Source organism: Echeneis naucrates, chromosome 12 (genome assembly GCF_900963305.1).
Source record: "Echeneis naucrates chromosome 12, fEcheNa1.1, whole genome shotgun sequence".
In the NCBI taxonomy this organism is placed as follows: Eukaryota; Metazoa; Chordata; class Actinopteri; order Carangiformes; family Echeneidae; genus Echeneis; species Echeneis naucrates.
Window position 1 is genome coordinate 667,136 of NC_042522.1, and position 19,199 is coordinate 686,334.

General features: G+C 40.2%; 1 protein-coding gene across 3 annotated transcripts in view; it reads right to left on the reverse strand.

The window, feature by feature from the left end:
* Positions 1-4,559: 4,559 nt before the first annotated feature.
* Positions 4,560-19,199, reverse strand: part of shroom3 (shroom family member 3) — a 31,261-nt gene continuing 16,621 nt past the window's right edge. For 2 of the 3 annotated variants that reach the window (XM_029516648.1, XM_029516646.1), the window contains 8 exons: positions 14,606-14,697; positions 13,856-14,456; positions 13,513-13,741; positions 12,774-12,919; positions 12,492-12,591; positions 12,113-12,278; positions 11,819-11,940; positions 4,560-6,460 (listed from right to left, as the gene is read on the reverse strand). In XM_029516648.1, the coding sequence (XP_029372508.1) occupies positions 6,056-6,460; positions 11,819-11,940; positions 12,113-12,278; positions 12,492-12,591; positions 12,774-12,919; positions 13,513-13,741; positions 13,856-14,456; positions 14,606-14,697 (1,861 nt within the window). In that variant the 3' untranslated portion in view covers positions 4,560-6,055. The remainder of the gene's footprint in view (positions 6,461-11,818; positions 11,941-12,112; positions 12,279-12,491; positions 12,592-12,773; positions 12,920-13,512; positions 13,742-13,855; positions 14,457-14,605; positions 14,698-19,199) is intronic. The other variant, XM_029516647.1, reaches the window with a different exon arrangement.

Consider the following 19,199-nt stretch of genomic DNA (forward strand, 5'->3'; position numbering starts at 1 on the left):
GGTGAGGTTGTCTTGTCTTGGTTTTATTTTGTCTTGTCATTTCCTGTTTTATTTTGAAATTCCTAACTCTCCTCTCGTGCCTTTCCTCATGCATCCTGTGCGTCTCCCTGATTACCATTGTTTCCACCTCTTCCCAATTACCCACACATCTTAATTAGTGTGACTTCCCCTTGTCTTGTGCCAGTGTGTTGTCGATTCATGTCCCTGCTACAGACCTCGATTCTTTGTGTTAGCTTTTGTTCCTCGATTGAGTGAATTTTTGTTTATAATTTCCATACCTGAGTTTAGCTCTTTTTCCATAGTCTTTTGTGTATCCTCTGTTTGAGTGACTTTTTGTTTGTAGATTCTTTTTGGATAGATTAATGTTCTAAGCTTTTATGTTTTCCTTGTTAAGACTAATTTTGAGTTCCAGTAACGTTTTATAGAATTATCTTTGATCCTCTGCTTAGTAGCGTGAGTGAGTTTCTTTTGTTTTCTTAGTCAGGTTTTTCCCCTCTACAAAGTGTTTTTTTGTTTTCCCCTCTTGGTTCCTCTAGTGTAGAGGTGTTTTTTGTTTGTTTGTTTTTTTTTTTTTGTTTTTTTTTTAAACCTCCTTCAGGAGTGATTTTGTTTTCTAGTGATTTAGAACCTAGTGCCATCCCTTTTTAAGTTAATGTTTCATAGCCCTGTTTCCTTTTATCACTCGGTTCTGGGATATTGCTGCCAAGAACAAAGTCTGTCTTGCAAAGCCTCTGCATCTGAGTCCCGACCTTACAGTATGCAGGAGTCAACTAAAACTGTGTTTTGTCTTAAGTTGGTGGGCCAGGCCATGGTCAATCCAGACTCTTCACTACTGAGATAGTTTTATCTGAGGATGTGGGAGCAGCTATTGTAGTTTTGAAACACTATGCTGATGAAGACACTGTCTGTGAGAAGATAAAAGCTATCCTGATTTATTGTCATTCAGTGGGGATGATGAATGATGAAAAGAAAGCAACAAATTACTTCTCAGTCCTCCCACGGTTTCTGGACACACCAGGACTGCTAAGAAATCTTCCTTAGCTGAATCACTGAAATATCCCATTGTGACAGCCCAGCCCAGCTTTTCCCCTGGTCTTCTGTATGGGGTGTCTTTCTTTCCCTTACCTCACTTCCTATGTGGGAGGGGCAACATTAAGTGCACCCATTCACACCTGTGCTGTTCTTCAGCTATATAAACTGAAGGATTCATCCATTCTCTCTCTCTTACACTGGGCATATGGGTTGTGGTTGGTTTGGGTTCTCCTGGTGCTAGCTTTTGGTGTTTTGTTTTTCACACCTGACACAGACAGACAGACACACACACACACACACACACACACATACATACATACATACATACATACATACATGCCATACATCAGCGGTCCCCAACCTTTTTTGTGCCACGGACCGGTTTAATGTCAGACAATATTTCCACGGACCAGCCTTTAAGGTGTGGCGTATAAATGCAACAAAATAAAATTATACGATCGGCATAAAAACTGTGCTATTTTCTAAATGTCATAATAAACGTGAATCCACTGTGCACTCGTATGCAACTTTATTAGCAGCGTCATCGTAACATCCTCTCTGCCCCCTAACCCCGAACCTAAATGCAGCTTTCTTTTTCATGGAAGTCACAGGCTCTTCTTCTGTCTCCTCACTGGGCCTTTTCCCCTTCACAAAGAAACTATCCTTTTTTAATCATTTCGCTAGCTTGTGGGTTTAATTTTAGCGGTAACGTATCACGTGACCGAGACAAGCTCAAGAGTGAGTCATAGACGGATGTAACGGAGAGAATCCGGTCATTTTTCAAAATAAAACATAGCTCAGATTCAGATAATAAATAAAACATAAATAATGTATGTTATTTATTCTTTCTGCGCGGCCCGGTTCAAAAGACCCACGGACCGGTACTGGTCCGCGGCCTGGGGGTTGGGGACCGCTGCCATACATCACTGACCTACATATTAACACTATTTGACTTGTCTTAGATAATTTGAGAACTCTGACAATAAATATTTGGCTTGAATTCATGTGTCATGTCTCCTCTTTGTCATTCCTTTGATTCGTTCTGTGACACCAATGCAGTGTCACTCATTACTGATTTCTATGCATTGTATTTTTGCTTTACAGTCAACAAGATTTCAGACTCCTGTTTGTTGAGGTCACTGCCTACAAATTCTTGGAAAGGTGGCACACCGATTTCAGACCTAAAGTGATAAAGGAAAGCCGTAGACTGGCACCCACCACAGAGCTCCTGGGGTAATGAGTCAGCTGCTGAAGTTGAGAATGGTATGACTGGAACTGTTTTTAATCACCATTTTTAGTTATATTGGGGAGTGTACCAATTAAATGTATTTGTAGCATAGTGTTGATGTTTGTTGATCTGTAGGCTGGGACAGTGACATGTCTATGCTCTTGCTGCTGCTACATCTCCTACCACCATCTGCACAAGGACGAAAAAGGACAGGAGAAATGTCTGCAGCTCAGGCTGTAGATCACCTCATCAAATTCCAAAAGGTATGCTGAACGTTTGTTTAAAATATGCTTTCCATCGCCTTAGTTTCATGCACAGTCTGAGGTGATCTGATCTGTTGTCAGAGGTTGGTCACTAAATACCAGTGATTAATGTGTTTTGTTGTAGGCCGGAACCAGTATACAGCAGCATCTGAACAACATCACCCAGAGCAGTCAGCCCTACGTCCTCACTCAGGGACGCACACAAAGCAGCATTCACCCCTTCTTCATTGTTACTGACCAACATGCCCTTCAATGTAAGGTGTAAGGTTCAGTGGGAGCCCTTGACGAACTCTTTAAAGCCCATTATGTCATCGGCACGTCCTACAGTTCTACACTGACCAACTTCTTCACTTTCCTACAAACCACTATTTACAACATTGACATTGGGGAAACAAAGGAAACTCCCAGAGTTGCAGAGTTGCGGTCAAGAATGGTACATTAGTATCCACCGGAATTCAAACAATGAAGTGTTTTCTTTGCAAAAGTCACCATGGTGGACTAAACAGTCTTATAAATCACCTTAAGGTAATTCATGGTCTCTGTGCTGGAAAGACTCTTGATCTTAAATATGTGCAAGTGGGATGCTCATGTTCTTTTGGTAGCTTTTCTGGCTTTAGAAAGCATCTGAACAAGTGCCACATAAGCAATTAATTTGATTCTGTAAAAGAAGGTGATTTTTTTGTTTTTTTTATTTTTTTCACTTCATCAAAGTGTTCTTGACATGACTAATGCCACTGATGTTGACGTGTTGTCTGAATATTTAGAGCCTGAATCAGAGTTATCTTCAGCAGACCTTGTAAATAGCCGTGCAGCTGTAATTTCTGATCTAAAGGCAGCAGGTGAAGTGAATCTTGTTGTGATTTCCATGGAAGAGATTGTTCAAGATATCCAGCAACATGCTAAAGAAACCCTCATTAAGCGTGTATTTAGTGATGAAAGAGAAACTGAAATGTGCAAGAAAGTTGAAGCATGTTTTGAAGAGTTAGAGAATCCTTTCACAGTTCTTAATTCAGAACACAAACGATCAAAATTTTTGTCAGACAAGTGGCAAACTGTACAACCAGTTGAATGTATAATTGGCTCAAGATTTGACACAAGGTGAAATAAAAAACGAAACTGATCAGATAGTTGTTCAAGATAAATTCAAGTATGTTCCAATTCTATCTCCATTGCAGTCAATATTTAAAAGTCAGCATATCACAGAAATGTTGAATGACTCATCCACTGATGACGCAAGACTCGTATCATATTTGTGATGGATCTTTATTTAAGACTCACCCTCTGTTTTCAACTGAAAAGCACATAGTGCAGATCCAGAGGTTCTATGACGACTTTGAGGTTGCAAATCCTCTCGGTTCCAAGGGAGGTATTCATAAATTGGGTGCAATATATTTTACCTTAAGAAACTTCTCTCCAAAATGGAATTCTCTTTTGACAAGCATACAGCTGTGTGCCTGCCCTATTTCATGCACAAGATCTTAAACGTTGCAGCTTTAGTGAAATTCTTGCTCCCATTCTTTGAGACATTCAAGTGGTAGAGAGTGATGGTACTGTAATTCCACTATATGATGGTCATGTCCGTGGCAGTGTGATACAGGTTACAGGTGATAATTTAGGCTTACATAGCTTGTTTGGTCTGGCGGAGTCTTTCAGTGCAAGATACTCTTTCAGATTTAGTTTTGCTGAAAACGATTACTTTCAAACTGAATTCATTGAAGATTCTTACAAAATAGTGTTGTGCACCAAAGACACCCACACTGCTCACTATCAAGAAATAGCTCGTAATGCATCTCTTCCTTATGTTTTTGGTGAGAAGAGTTCATGCTTATTAAATTCATTGAAAGTGAATTGGGTTAAACACAATGGGTTTGTTTACCGACCAGATCTGGTTATTTGTGGCAAAGTTGAATCTGAAATCCCTCTTTTTTTTAAAACCAGATTTGAGTCCGTTCTGATAATACATGAGAAACTGTTGCTGGTCACTTTGCCTTTTATGTACAATACTTTTCAAGAACATTTCCATGCATATGAAGTGATCAGGTCTAAACAAGACTTTATTGTTTTTCATGTTGACAACGTTCAGTATCCTAGGCCTTTCGACATACAAATGTCATATGGAGTGGACAACACAGTTCCATATTACTTCCTTTGGTAAGCATATTGTATTGTAGAAAAATACAAAAATATACATTATAATTAGGGCAATTATGGCAAGACTCAATAAATGCTGTTACTGTGACTTTGTAACTTTGTGTTTATTTACATTTGATAGGATAGAACATAGCAGTATAGCATCATATGACGTAGATGTAATGAATAACACTGTAGATATATGAAAATTGAATATTACTACACATTAGTGTAATTTTTAAACTAAAATTTAATAAAATTAGCTCTATAAAGTGCAATCATATCTCTTTGAACAGTGTGAACAAACAACAGTGTTAAATATTTTTACACATTTCATTTTCATTTTGACCGTGAATTGAGTAGAATCAACTAGGTAAGTAAATTTTACTCTAATTTCGAATGGGACCAAATGTTATCTAGAACGGAGTTAAAGTGAACTCTCTAAGAGTTCCATTGACACTATCTTTTACTGTGTAGTTTTGGCATCAATAAAATCAACTGCATACCTGCATCATACCTACATTTATATTTATTCTATATTGTATTCTCAAATTAAATATCTCCATTTAACATCTGCTTGAAAGCAAAAAACACAAATATTTTTATACAAATGTAAATAAATTCAGACATCAAGGACATCAAGGACATCAAGGAGCTAACCACACATTGAAAAAGCATCATTCGTTTTGCCAGCATTAAATTATACCACAAACAGTGGTGGAATGGCTAAAAGTGCTACAAGCTTCAGACACAGATGGCAGTGGCAGTAGGATGATGCAACAATAAGTAGAGGATAACACTTTTCTCAAAACAAAAGTGTGTTGTGTGCTGTGGTCTACAAAATTTAGTTGTTTTTGCAAGTTGCTATGTGAACATTTCTAGCAATAAAAATTTTGCAGATAATAGTATGGGAAGTTGCTCAATGAGACTTCCAATATGACTGGGACTTCATGACTTTACTTGACAAAGAATTCACTTTATACTATTAATAGAGGTTGCATCCCTTCTATAGTAGAAGAGTTTTCAGAGCAGAGAGTTTCTAATTCATCTGACAAAAGGAAAATGATAAGAGGTCTTGAGCTCCTGACAGGCCTTAAAAGAGAAAAACAGTGGGTCAGGTGATCATTAGAAACACTAGAAGCGGTTTGAGTCTATACCACACTCGAAAAGAGTGTATTATACAGTCAGTGTGAATACAAATGGCAATGAGATCCATTAAAATCTTTCCTTCCTCATGTATTGATCCTGCATAGTTGTGTAGCTGTGGACAGAGCCCACTTCAGGCTCTTCATTCATGACATATACAGTTTAAAGCATCACTCAAACTTCAAAATATTTTTTAGATAGCTAAGCCTTCTTTACTTCCTACTCTATAATGCCACCTGTAGCAGTGGCCATAACATCATAGTGAGGTCACAGTGATAGGCCTGACTGAGTGTACAGGGCCTGGCATCAAAGATTCTGGAAGTAGTGGTAGATACGAAGAAGAGCAGGGCACAGGACTTGGCAGAAGGAATTGACAGGCTCTCAAACAATCGTGAGCATCTGCCAGTTTCTTTGGCATGCTCTCAGCCAACCATGTTATCTGCTCTTCCCGCTGTCGTATAAGGTCTTCCAAGTGTCTTTGGCGGATCATAAGGGAGGGTTTAGTGCTTACAAATTGGCGGTAGTTCTGGAGCTGTGGTTCAGTAAGGTAGCTGGAGAGGATGGCATGGACCACCTGCTGCCTCTTGTCCAAATTCTCCTTCAGCTCACAGGCATCTTCAGTTTGACAGAGAAGCAGAAAGCGTTTGTGGTTGAGTGAGTCCTAAAGAGCAAAAGAAAACAAACATGCCTTTAGTTTACAACACAGCCCTACTGATTATTAATACTCCCTCATCTGGAAATTACAAAATGTAAATGGTCATTAAAGCAACAGCAACTGTGCGATTGAGGCTTTATCTTCAGTCCAGGGGTGCTGGTGTCAATCCCAGCTCACGCTGGGCGAGGGTGAGGTACACCCTGCACAGGTTGCAAGTCCATTGCAGAACCGACACACAGAGCCAAACAACCATCTCACTCCCATTCAGACCTACGGACAATTTAGTGTCAGCAGTTACTGTCAGCAGTTAACCAAACGTTAACCAAAGTTAACGTCTTTGGATGATGGGAGGATACCCATGCAGGTATGGGGAGAACATGCAAACTCTCCACAGACCTTCTATCAAAGCACTTGAAACATAGAGCAGGTCTAAACCATTGAGTTGTTAAAGAAACCCATCATATTCCTCCAAGAGCATGCACTTGGAAACATTGCCTTTGTTCATATTCCCCATGACATCTGTATACAAAAAGGATACAAAGATTGACTGAAGGGTCTTTTTTGACCTGGCAGCTATACAATAATTTTCACACCACAAAAAACACAAAAGCCCCACCCCCCACATACATACAATGAGAAGTTGAGATTATGTGTGATACTGACTGAATTCAGACAAAACTGTAATTTTCTTGCACATATGCGGCATCTCCCCTCCAATGACCCCACACATACACACAAACAAGTTCACAGACAGTGTCAATTCTGCCCCTCAAAGAAGGACCACAAAACAAGTACGAAGTGCTATAAATGTGATGTGAAGTATGTCTGCAAAGACCATGGGCAGACACTTATATACTGTTCATCCTGTTTGTAAAATAAATTTGATTTGTGCTCTTTACATTTTTTATATTTATTACTTATTTTCTTCTTATTTGTTGTTGTTGTTTGTATGCTTGGTGGGTGGGGGAGTGGTTAAGAAATGAGAAAAGTAACTGTTATTGTACACCTTCAACAAAATACGTTCAAAAGTACTTTCTACACATTTCTGCTACTTTCTTGGCCTACATAAGTGGCATCTCCATCTATCTTCTACTGCTTTTCCATTTCCTAGTCACGGGGCTGCTGGAGCCAATCCCAGCCAACATTCCAGGCGAGGGGCGGGGTCACCCTGGACAGGTCGCCAGTCCATCACACGGCCAACACACAGACATGAACAGAGACGAACAACCACTCACGCTCACATTCACACCCACGATCAATTTAGAGTCACTGGTGAACCTAGAAATGCATGTCTTTGGATGATGGGAGGAAACTGGAGTGCCCAGAGGTGCTCTTCCAACTTGGCCAGAGAGCACTCCGGAAAAAACAGAGGCCTTCTGGAAATCCATTCTCTGGACAGATGAGTCCAAAATAGAATTATTTGGTCACAATCAAACTCAACTTGCTTGGAGAATTAAATAATGAATTTAAATCTTCTGTGTGTGCGTCCATTGTTTGGAAGCCAATGCTTTACAAATTGGGATTTGGATATATGTACAATACGCTTATTTTAATGTTTTTTTGTTTGTTTGTTTGTTTGTTTGTTTGTTTGTTTGTTTGTTTTTTTTTACAAAAACAGTGATGTCTGGAGGGTTATCAAACTTTCAAGTAGCACTGTATTTTGCCCCCCAGACCAATACTGGAAGTTTCACAGATGATTAACTGAAAGCTCTGCCTCCCAATTTACTCTTGGAGACTCTAGTAACCACAAGTAAACCTCCATCTAGAGAGCAGAGTGGCCAACTAGGACAGTAAGGAACTATGAGCTCTCTTAGATATGATGGAGCTTGGTCAAATTAAGAGAAGCTAACACAGTAAGGCTTCTCAGAGAATTGCTGGGACATTCTGATAGCAGTCTCATTTAGAGGTAACAAATGCATGCACAAGTTTTTCTCCATCCTCTTGAGACCGGATGTTTCTGATCTTTGCAATGTTGCATAAGTAAAAGAAAGTTGTAAATATAAAATATAGTTTTATATGAAGAAGAAAGGACATGTCCTGATCAAAAATTACTCCAAGATTCTTAACAGTGGAACTGGAGGCCAAAGTAATGCCATCCAGGGTGGTGAGATGACCAGATAATGCTTCTCTCATGTGTTAAGGGCTTCAGTTTTCTCTGAGTTTGCAAGTAAAATGTTGCAGGTCATTTGGCTTCACTGACAAATATAACTGAGTATCATCTACATACTGTAACAGTGAAAATTGATGCTGTGCCTCTGGATAATATTGCCTAAGGGAAGCATATATAGGGTGAAAAGGATCGGTCCAAGTACAGAACCCTGGGGAATTGTGTGTGAGGAAGAGTCACTGTTAACATGAACAAAGTGATATCTGCCTGATAAATATGATTTACACGCTGTATGGTGCTGGGTCCAGGGCAGCTCCTTGGTGGTCTCTATCGGTCTGGCGCTGGCCAGTCGGTGGTGCCTCGCCCCTTCCTCTCTCCCTTGTTAGGGGGCCCGAGGGCTCCTGTCTGGGATTTTGAGGTTTCCTCCTCCCGAGGTCTCCTTGGCCCGTGTGCGTTGGGGGCGAGGGTCCGGCTCCATGGCCCTCTGCTCCTGCAGTCCTTCCCCCTTTGGGCACTTCGCCTGGGTCCGGCAGCCGGGGAACCACAGGAGCTCCCAGATGGGTCTCTTCAGTCGGTGGGGTACCTCTGGCTCGTCTGGGAGATGGGGGTGGGGTCCGAGGTGTGTGAAGCTGGTGGCAGATGCAGGCGGCGGGGTGGTGGTGGAGGGGTGATGGGGGAGCATGGGGCCCTCCTACCCTGCTCTGTCATGCACTTGCTTGGGCGGTCCAGGGGTGCTTGCTGTTGCCCACCTGGAACACTGGTGACTGCAGTGCACCAAGTGGCTCCAGTAGTTCACTGTCTCACTCATATTTATGTAATGAACACTTGCATGTGTGGTGTCACTCGCCAGCTTGGATTGGGTCACATCATGAAGAACTGATGAATCCTCCCTAAAATGGGCACCCGTGTGAGATAACAGGAAAAGCACAGCATCCTTCACCCCACTCATTTCTACCAACACTACCTGCTTCCCTTCCCCTGTCCATCTTTCCACATCTTCTCTGTCCTTTATTCCCCTTTATAGTCACTGAGGAGTAGCACTGCCCTCCCTGCCACACAAAGGCCACACATTTCACTCAATAAAGATCACAACCTAGCTTCCAGGGATGGTCACAGACATGCACTAAAATAAAAAAATGTATATATATTTAGCTGCAAGACTATAACTGCATCAATCTCATGGGTCATGGGCAGCCAAGGGTCAGTGATGCATGTGGAGAGCAAGTTCTGGCCCATGTAATCCAATCCAAACGACAAGCTGCTCTTGCTTAAATTGGTGAAGTAGTTAATGCTCATTCTGATTGAAAGGTGTCAGATTACACAGTTCATTGCAGTTTGTTGTGTATGAGACTGCACAGTTGCAGGCCAATCAGTGCTCAGCTGACCTGTGCACCACTGAAAGCACAAATGATGGCAACATGAGCATCAGAACTGAACAACACAGCAATGGAAGAAGCTACCTGATCTGATGAATCAGGACTTCTTTAACATCACGCGGATGACGGGGTGCATGTGCATTGCATATGTGGAGAACACATGGCACCAAGATGCACTATGGAGGGAAGGAAAGCTGAACGAGGCAGTGTGGTGGTTTGGGCAACATTCTTCGGGGAAAACTTGGATCCTCCCATCCATATGGGTGTTACTTTGACACATACCACCTACCTAAGGATTGCTGCAGACCATGTACACCCTTTTGAAGGCTGTATCAGAGGGGAAATGTGCTGTGCCACATAACAAAAACTATTCAGGAATGGTTTCAGGAGCACAACAATGAGTTTGAGGTGTTGACATGGCCTCGAAATTCCCCAGGGTTTAATTATGGTCTATGGGACGGGCGAAACATACAAGTCTGATCCTTGGAGGCCCCCACTTCACGACATACAGGACACTTACATGGGTCTAGGGGAGTCCATGCCTCGATGAGTTTGGGCTGTTTTGGCAGCAAATGGGGGAGCAATTCAATGGCAGATGGTCATAATGTTATGTTTGATCAATGAATATAATCCAAAATAGTGGGCAAATTTTTTATGATTCACATGGGTGTGACATACATATATATTTTTTTCATCATGTGTCATTCATTCATCAGCTTATAACAGGGCTGGCCATTCATGACACAGTCAGAAGTAATTTAACCTACGACAGATATTTTCGGACTCTGGGCGGATTCTTAACTTCCTTCAATGTAGATGTGGTGTTAACATCCAATTCACAATCCATTTCACACAGTAAGGCTCCAGCCAGGCTCCCAGCAACCAATGCAGCACCCAAAAGAAACTATTATTAAAAAAGAACAAAACCCCACGCCTTTTTGTGTGGTGTGCACAAGTTCTACCTGTCTGTGTGGGTTGATGATAATGATGTTAGAAGCTTTATTAATCCTGTTAAGGAAACTGGTTTCTTATCAGATCCTCCAGCTAGAGGACAAAACTTTGATAGTACACAACAAATAAGTAAATGATTCTACAACAAGATGGCAGTAAAAACCTATGGACACTGGATATTTATATTTGCTATATCATGGCAGTCTTGACAGCAGGGTGTGGCAAACTAGTCTTTCTTCTGTGGTAGATGGTGGGACAGGAAATACCAACATAGAATTTATGTGATCACACCGTATTTTGGTACTGTCTCAGATGCTGTTGGCACTTCGCCTGGGTCCGCCAGCGAGTTAGTTATATTACATGACCACTCACAAGAAATGCACCATTGGACTACTGCTAGTGTGATAACGAGGAAAACTTTATATTTTTTACCAAAATGGCAAGATGTGGTTTAGCATTATCATCTATATATTTGGTAAATCACATCAGTGATATCAACAAAAAAAGTTGAGTGACATCCCACATCTTTTGAAGTAAATAGCAGTGCTAACAGTCATAGTACCCATAGTAGCGATAGTATTGCTGCTGCTTGCACCAATAATATTGCTAGTAAGGCTCAGCATCATACTAATAGTTGCAGCAGTATGCTGGTTCACTATTATACGTGTTGCAGTTGGTCTTGTATATTTGTATTTATTTAATGTTGCAGATGTTTGTTCTCTGAACTGAAAGCTTAATGTGGAGAATTTGCATGTTCTCCCTTTGGCTGTGTGGGCTACCTCCCAAAGTCCAAAAACATCCCCCTTTGCTCAAATTCTGTGCAGAATTAATGCATAAAACATATTTTGAATTTAATAGAATTACAGGCAAAGAGATTTATAACCGACCTAAGGTAAAGTAATATATATGGTAAATGTTGTCCTATCTCACCCTTTCTTCCGCTGTGTCCTCTTTTGTCAGCTTTCCTCTCTCCAGAGCAAACATAGCTTTGTCGATCCTTGACAACCGGCTGCACAGGGAGAGCAGCAGGCTTACAATTTTCTCCAAATCCCCTGCAAACAAATCCAGGCCGATAAAACGAACAGCTAGGTAAATAACCAAAGGTGTCTGACACATTACAGGTACAACATTTTTGCTGTATGGACGTGCCAGTCATTGAGTATTAATAAAAAATATCATCAAAACATACATTATACAATTTTCACAGTGATAGGTTTATTTTACCAATGAACATGTTGTACTTGTCCATCTCATTTGTTTTAAGTTGTTCTTGTAAAAGTGTATTGATGCTTTCCCCCAGTGCCTGGTGATGCTTCTGCTCCTCACACAAAAGCTCCTTCTCCTGCCTCAGAGCATTCACACTGTTCCTTAGGGCCTCACACAGCTCCACCTGGTAGACAACCAGGGAAAAATTTAAACACTGAAAGAATTTGACTTGGTACTGATTTGATGTTTGATGGAAACAAATTATAGCATCAGAAAGGAAGAGCAGTGGAAAGCATGAGTATGCTTTACATAGCAAAAAATAAAATAAACAACATATATATATATAAATAATTAATTACTATATAGATTTTATATATATATATATATATATATTAACCTTTCTTGTGTTGAGGTCTTTCTCATTGTCTTCTGCATTTATCTCTGTCCTTTTCTTCGTTCCTGTCCTTAAAACAGAAAAGTGCATGCCATCTTGGATCCTGGAGAGGGAGCGTCACTATTTAAACACTATTTAAAAACTAGATTTTATTGATTTTATTCAACTGCTCATACTGAAACCATATTTTTTTTCTACATACATACAGTAAAAATGGTTGACCTAGATGGTTTGATGCAATTGTTTAGGAATATCCAAAGACAAAACATATAATGTCAAAATTACCTGTTGTTCAAGCAGCCACAGCACTTGTGCTGCCATTGCAATTTATCAAATAATTTACTGTTTGGAAAGATCTCCTCCATAAGCTCAACAGTTGATTTACCCATCCATGTGTCCAGGAGTGGCGCCAGAGAACTGTCCTGCAGCACCTGGGTACAATAAACATGGAAGAAATAGAACTATATACAACAATGACAGTAATGATGATATGAAGATAATGATAATAACAACAATAAAAAGATCACAATCAGACTGTATATAAAAATGGACATAGACATAGGCTGAACAGTGAAGCCACTGCTGAAGTGCCTTAAACCTGCATTCTACCTAATGACCATCAGAGGCAACTCCACTGGCTGTAAAAAGAGTTTATATTGTCTATGTGAAAAGGGCCCTATATTTCACTTGATTTACTTTATCCTTGGAAGATGAGGCAATAGGTATAAAAGAAAATGTTATACCTTAACAGTTAACACTTTAATAAGTTCAGTTTATTTAGCTGTATTTCAAACTTTAATCACATTATTTAAAATCTATTGTAGTGGTGTGAAAACATGACATCTTTAAAAAAGTCTGACTGTGAGTTCAAACCAAAGATAAAGTTAAGACTCGATTTTGAGAAGAAAGATATAGTCATATATGGTATACAAAACAACCCTCAACCCAACATGATGACATACTTATTATACAAGTTGGATCATAACTAGCTGGTCAGTAGAGGACTTAACTGCTGACTACCCACCAGCTGTTGGGCCAGTGCATCCACTTGCATGTCCTCAGTTGTCTTTTCCCTCTTTGGCAGCAGCTGGTACTCAAGACCTAAGCTGCTCTCAGTCGTGGTAAATGTAGTTATTGAAGTGATGGTGGGGAGGACAGGGTGTTGGAAAACTGAGGAGGAAGGGGACCTTGGAGGGGTCGGAATGGATGACTCTCCGGGGGGGAAGCTGGACTTTAAGAGTTCAGAATTAGGACTAAATACAGGGAGGAAAAAAGAAATGGAAAAAGGAACATGAGAGTACAACATCAAAAAAGATAAAGATAATATTAAAATTCAAGTTTGAATATGGAAATATTTGACAACAAACCTTTCTTCAGGCTGGTGAAGAGTATCTTGTTTCAAGCCACGGAAGGGAGGAGGATCCTTTATGATTTGTGTCTCTTTGACTGGAGGACGAAGTGACAAAGAGACAGGATTTTGGAGGAAGACCTCATCAAGATCCTTCTGTGATTGGCTTTCAGAGGTTTTTAAAGGTTGCTGTTGGGCAATGGCACTCAAGTGACTGGACTCAGAGATTCTAAGACAGACAGGCAGGTCATGGACAGAAGAGGAAGACAACACAGTGTTCAATTCCTTCCTGTCTGGTGGCTGTGCAAACTCCTTTGCAGTGTCTTCTAATATGCTGATGTGGGTCAAACTGTGCCTTGTTTGTCCTTCAGGCACCATTGATTTGATTTCATTGAAGGTAGTAATCTTCATGGTTGCACATTCTTGCATTATGCCTTGGAAAGCAATGGCTCCAAGGTTGGCCAGGCTCAGCCTTTCACCTGGTTGCCTCTCTGTGCCACTACCATCCTGAGTCTTAGATGAGAAGAGGGGGCAGGTCAGACCAGAGGCTGCCAAAGTGGAATTGCTGTGTGTGATTTGCTGCTCTCTACGAGTAGCAGGCATGTAGAAACAGCCTGGGTCTAGGTTCAGAGCACAAAAATAATCAGGGAAAGAATCCAAAAAGCAGTCACAGTATAAAGTATAAATAATTATCACATACCCTTGATCCATGGATCAAAGAATGATTGGATGGGTTCACAAGGCTATCATTTTCATGCGTTTCACTCACCTAAATGTCCTGCAGAGTGTATGATGTTTAGACAGTTTTGGGATGATTGAGGAGAAACATGACCACAAAGTGACACCTGAATGTCAGCAGGTCTGAAATAAAGACAGATCATTTAAGAATCAAAGAAAGGTTGTCAGACAGTGTAATGTAACATGTAATCAGACAGTGTAATTTTGTTTGAGTTTGAGTATGTATAAGAGGAATTCATTTCATTTTAATCATAGATTCTAAAGTAAGCAGGTGAAGATAAATGTTTGAATTTAATGTACCGTAATGAGATTTTGCATTAACCACATATAAGTATAATCCTCATAATAAGATGTTGGAATCAATACTGCCATCCCATCACTGGCGGTACTGAGACCCATTAGATCTCTCCATATCTCCTGGTCAAATATCTATCAAATAGTGTGGTGTCACATTTTCAAGACATAATTTCAACAAAAACTCCACTGGTAGAACCCAATATAACAAGACTCCAACAAGGCTTGTATACATTTGAATAAAAACTGCTCAACCTGCGCATACTTCCAAAATATTTTCCTTTTTTCTGGTGTGCGTTTTTCCTATGCCACTTCAAATGTGCACTAGTGTCTCTTGTGCACTTGGCCTCACCAGTCTGTCTCGCACTCACTCCTTTACTCTGTTCACCAAGACAACTTGTGGTTTAAAAACAAGAATAATGGAAATGAACTAATAATTAGATTTTGCTTGTAACACAAGCAAATGGATCCAGTTGTCTTCATCTATCTATCGGATGAGCGCATGAGATATTAGAGATGCCCCAATTTTCTCTTGTACAATCCTCAGCATAAACATTTTGCCTTCACTACTGGAAAGGAAAAGAGAGAATAGCCAAAACATTACCCCACATAAACTAACACAGCAGTTTTTGTGCTATAGTTGTTTAGAGCATTTGCACTTTCACTCAATTGAGTGTTCATGAGTTGTTCTTACAATGAGGTGTGGTCAAGTGCAGTTTTAACAGAGTAACACACCCATCAGCCATACAGTACATGTCCTCCACCACAACATCCTTCATGGAGTAGACTCCACTAGACCTCTGTAGCACCCTGGCAATCTGTCTGAGGTGTAATCTGCCCTTGACTGGAATGTTGGCTGGGATAGGCTCCAGCACCCCCTTTCACCCTTACGGATAAGCAGTAGAAAATGACTGAGTGACAGAGAGAGAGTGAGACCTGTGTAGCTGTGGTATGTGGCACCAAGATGTTAGTAGCAGATCTTCTAAGCCTTGGGTATTAGTGATGGGAATTCAGGCTCTTTTGGCTCCCAAGTGGCATCACAAAAATAATGTTAATTTATGCGTAAAATGAAATACTGATGTAAAAAACATACATTGTATCAAATGTTTATTATTTATAAGGCTTTATTCATATATATTACACACTGGACTTGGAGCCAAATACAACGAATAATAAATAATTTTATTATAAGTACAAAAACCCAAAGATCCATCTCAATTGGAAAAAGGTCCAATCTATGGTTGAATTGAAAAATGTTTAACTTTTTACCTTGAAACCACATAGTCAAGTATAAAGAATCGTACAACAGAATATATATTAAAATATGTACTACAAAAAGAAAAAAGCAGCATTCAGGTAAAAACAAAGTGCCTCAGCTTAGAGGGGTTTATTCTCTCGGTTGGTATTATTATCTATCCATCCATCCATCTTCTACTGCTTTTCTATTTCCAGGTTAGTATTGGTTGGTTGGATGGTTGCAGGGTAGTAATATTATATGTTTTATTATTATTTGCCCTATTTTGGAGAAGATTTTCTCTAAGTGGATGGATGTTGCTATAATATACAGTCTCCATGCCATCACATGTGTTAGATGTGGGCAGACTGAAGCCTTGGCCTCCTGAAAAGGGGCTCCTCACCTTTCAGCTTGCTGTTTCTGTCTGTAGTACACAAACTTTCTTTCCCTCTCTCCTGTTTGTGTACTCACTGTGCTGTGTGTGTGTGTGTGTGTGTTTGTAACCCCTCCCTTCCCCCTTCAGCTCAGCATGGGCACACAGACGCCACCACACATCTAGCAGAAAAAAGCAGTGAAAAAAAAAATGGCTTCAAAGAGCCGGCTCTCAGATCCAGATCATTCTGGAATGACACATCACTATTGTATTGGGTTCTCCAAAATAATTCTTCCAAGCTCACCGGTCACTCTGTACATCACTGCATGCTCTTTGGATCTGAACCAGAAATACTTTATTAACCGTTGAGAAACATTCTGCTGTTTGGCAGCGTATCTTCTAGGGTTGCACATCTCTGTGACAGACGATTCGATACACATCTAGATACACAGGCTACTATAAGATTAAAAAATTATATATTTTTAATACAGAATGATTCAATACCAATCGATACAGTGTAAGAATGATAACGATTCGATTCGATTGTACTGTTAACATTTGTTGATATAGACCTTAATCTTACATTATAAAATAAAGAAACCAATTCTACAGACCACATATCCCCAAGCATTGTTGCTGCGTAGCACTGGCAAAAATTATAAAAGAAAAGCCCCCCTAAAACGCACCTAACAACGCCCCAGGACCAAAAAAACATTTGCTGAATTGACATCATTTTGTTGGAGGTAGGTAAAAATAGTAACAGTGCAACATTTCAGCCTGAGCATAGTGTTTTGAACACTTGAGGTATGTAACAAAGCTGTGACATTTCAATATAAACATGTTATGAACTGAAAACTTTAAGCAGTAGTTGTTAATGTTATTGCTGTTATCAGTTTTCCATCATGGTAGTGATGTGTCAGTCATGAACAATACGGCTCTTTGAAATGAACGACAGGAACCGGCTCCTGCCTGGCTCGGACTTGCTCAATTTTTTTTCTTTTTTTTTTCTGCTCAAGCTGCACGTCAGCTACATGAGCACTGAGCAGGAGCTACACACAGCACAGAGAGAGAAAAGTCACCAGCACACTCACACAGAGATGATGGAAACAGGTGGGAATTGAAAATGAGTGGCAGGAAAAGAAGCTAAATTTTGATGTATTTCAGTTTCATTGATCAAGCAAAGGCAGAATGGGTGACCAAGGCTACAGTCTACCCACGCCTTACACATGTGATGGCACGGAGACTGTGTATTGTGGCCACATCCGTCCCTCTGAGTGAATCTTCTTTACAGAGGGAAGGAACAAAAGCAGCCCCTCAAAGCTGAGGCCTTTCTCAATGCCAATCTTCTCTAAAGACTGAAACTGTAACACCATTTTTTTTTTTTTTTTTTTACAATTTTTTTTATTATATTATTATTATTCATAATTATTTATATATATTATTATATATATATATATTTTTTTTTTTAATTTTTTTTTTTTTTATTGTTATTGGTTTTATTTTGTTCCTTTTGTATTTATTGCTGTTTCACACTAAATAGTTAAAAGTCGATGAATAAATAAGTATACAATCAGAGATTTGACCTTTTCTGTAATTGAGAAGGGTCTTTGTGTTTGTATTGATTTACTGATGTATTTACTTTTCGGAGCACTCTGGTCCTCGTTGCGTATGATAAGATATATGAATAATGAACATTTGATATAATGCACGTTTTTTACATTTTGTAACCAATTTTGTAACATTATTTATGGTAGTAAATTAATTTAAGCGACAAAAAATCTGAGAGCCAAAAGATTGACTCTTTTTAGTGAGCCTTGCCAAAAGAATCAGCTCTCTAAGCTAGAATTCCCATCACTACGTCATGGCCAGCGATGGAGCATGCGTGAGAGTCGTTTTTCGGGCAGCCACAGCTCTCACATTGTTTTCGAGGCGCAAACCATACTGTAAAGCATAATTGCTAGTCTCGCGATACCCGATCCATGACTCTATAATCGTTTCAGCTATGGTTTCATTGGCTTATTCATATCGATTCAGGAGGCTGCTACCGACGCAACCATATCTCTCACTTTAAAACTGAATATCCGGTCGTATCAGTTTATCATTCACAACCCTAGTATCTTCCAATAGTTAAGTCTGATTGCAGTGTGAAGTGCCCTAACTACCTTCACCAACAAAGGGCTTTGAGAAAAGACTTTGAGAAAAGGCAGGGACTGTGTTCCTTGACCTCACAGCTGCCAGCTGCCAGTTTGGCACAAAGGCCTCCTACTGACACTCATAAAGGTGCTTCCTGCCTAGGCAACAGCAGCCAACAAAACCCTCTTGACCAACCGGAGGTTCAGAGTTCACCTCCGTCAGAACACCACTGCATGGACAACACGGAAAAATGGGCTCCCACAAGGCTCGGTTCTAGCTCCAACACTGTTTAGCCTCTACACTAACTACCTACCTAGCACCAAATCCCGTAAATTAATCTATACAGATGACATCTGTCTGGCATTCGAAGCACCACACTTCGACCAACTGGAACGGATGCTCACCGAAGACCTCACCAAACTGGACCAGGATTGCAAAACTTGGCGTCTAAAACCACTGTGTCTCCACTGTGTTCCAGCTCCACAATACAAAAGCTGGCAAAGAACTTAACATCCACCTGAGTAGGCTCCCACTTAAGTATACCCCTAATCCAGTCTACCTTGGAGTGACCCTTGACAGGACCCTATCCTT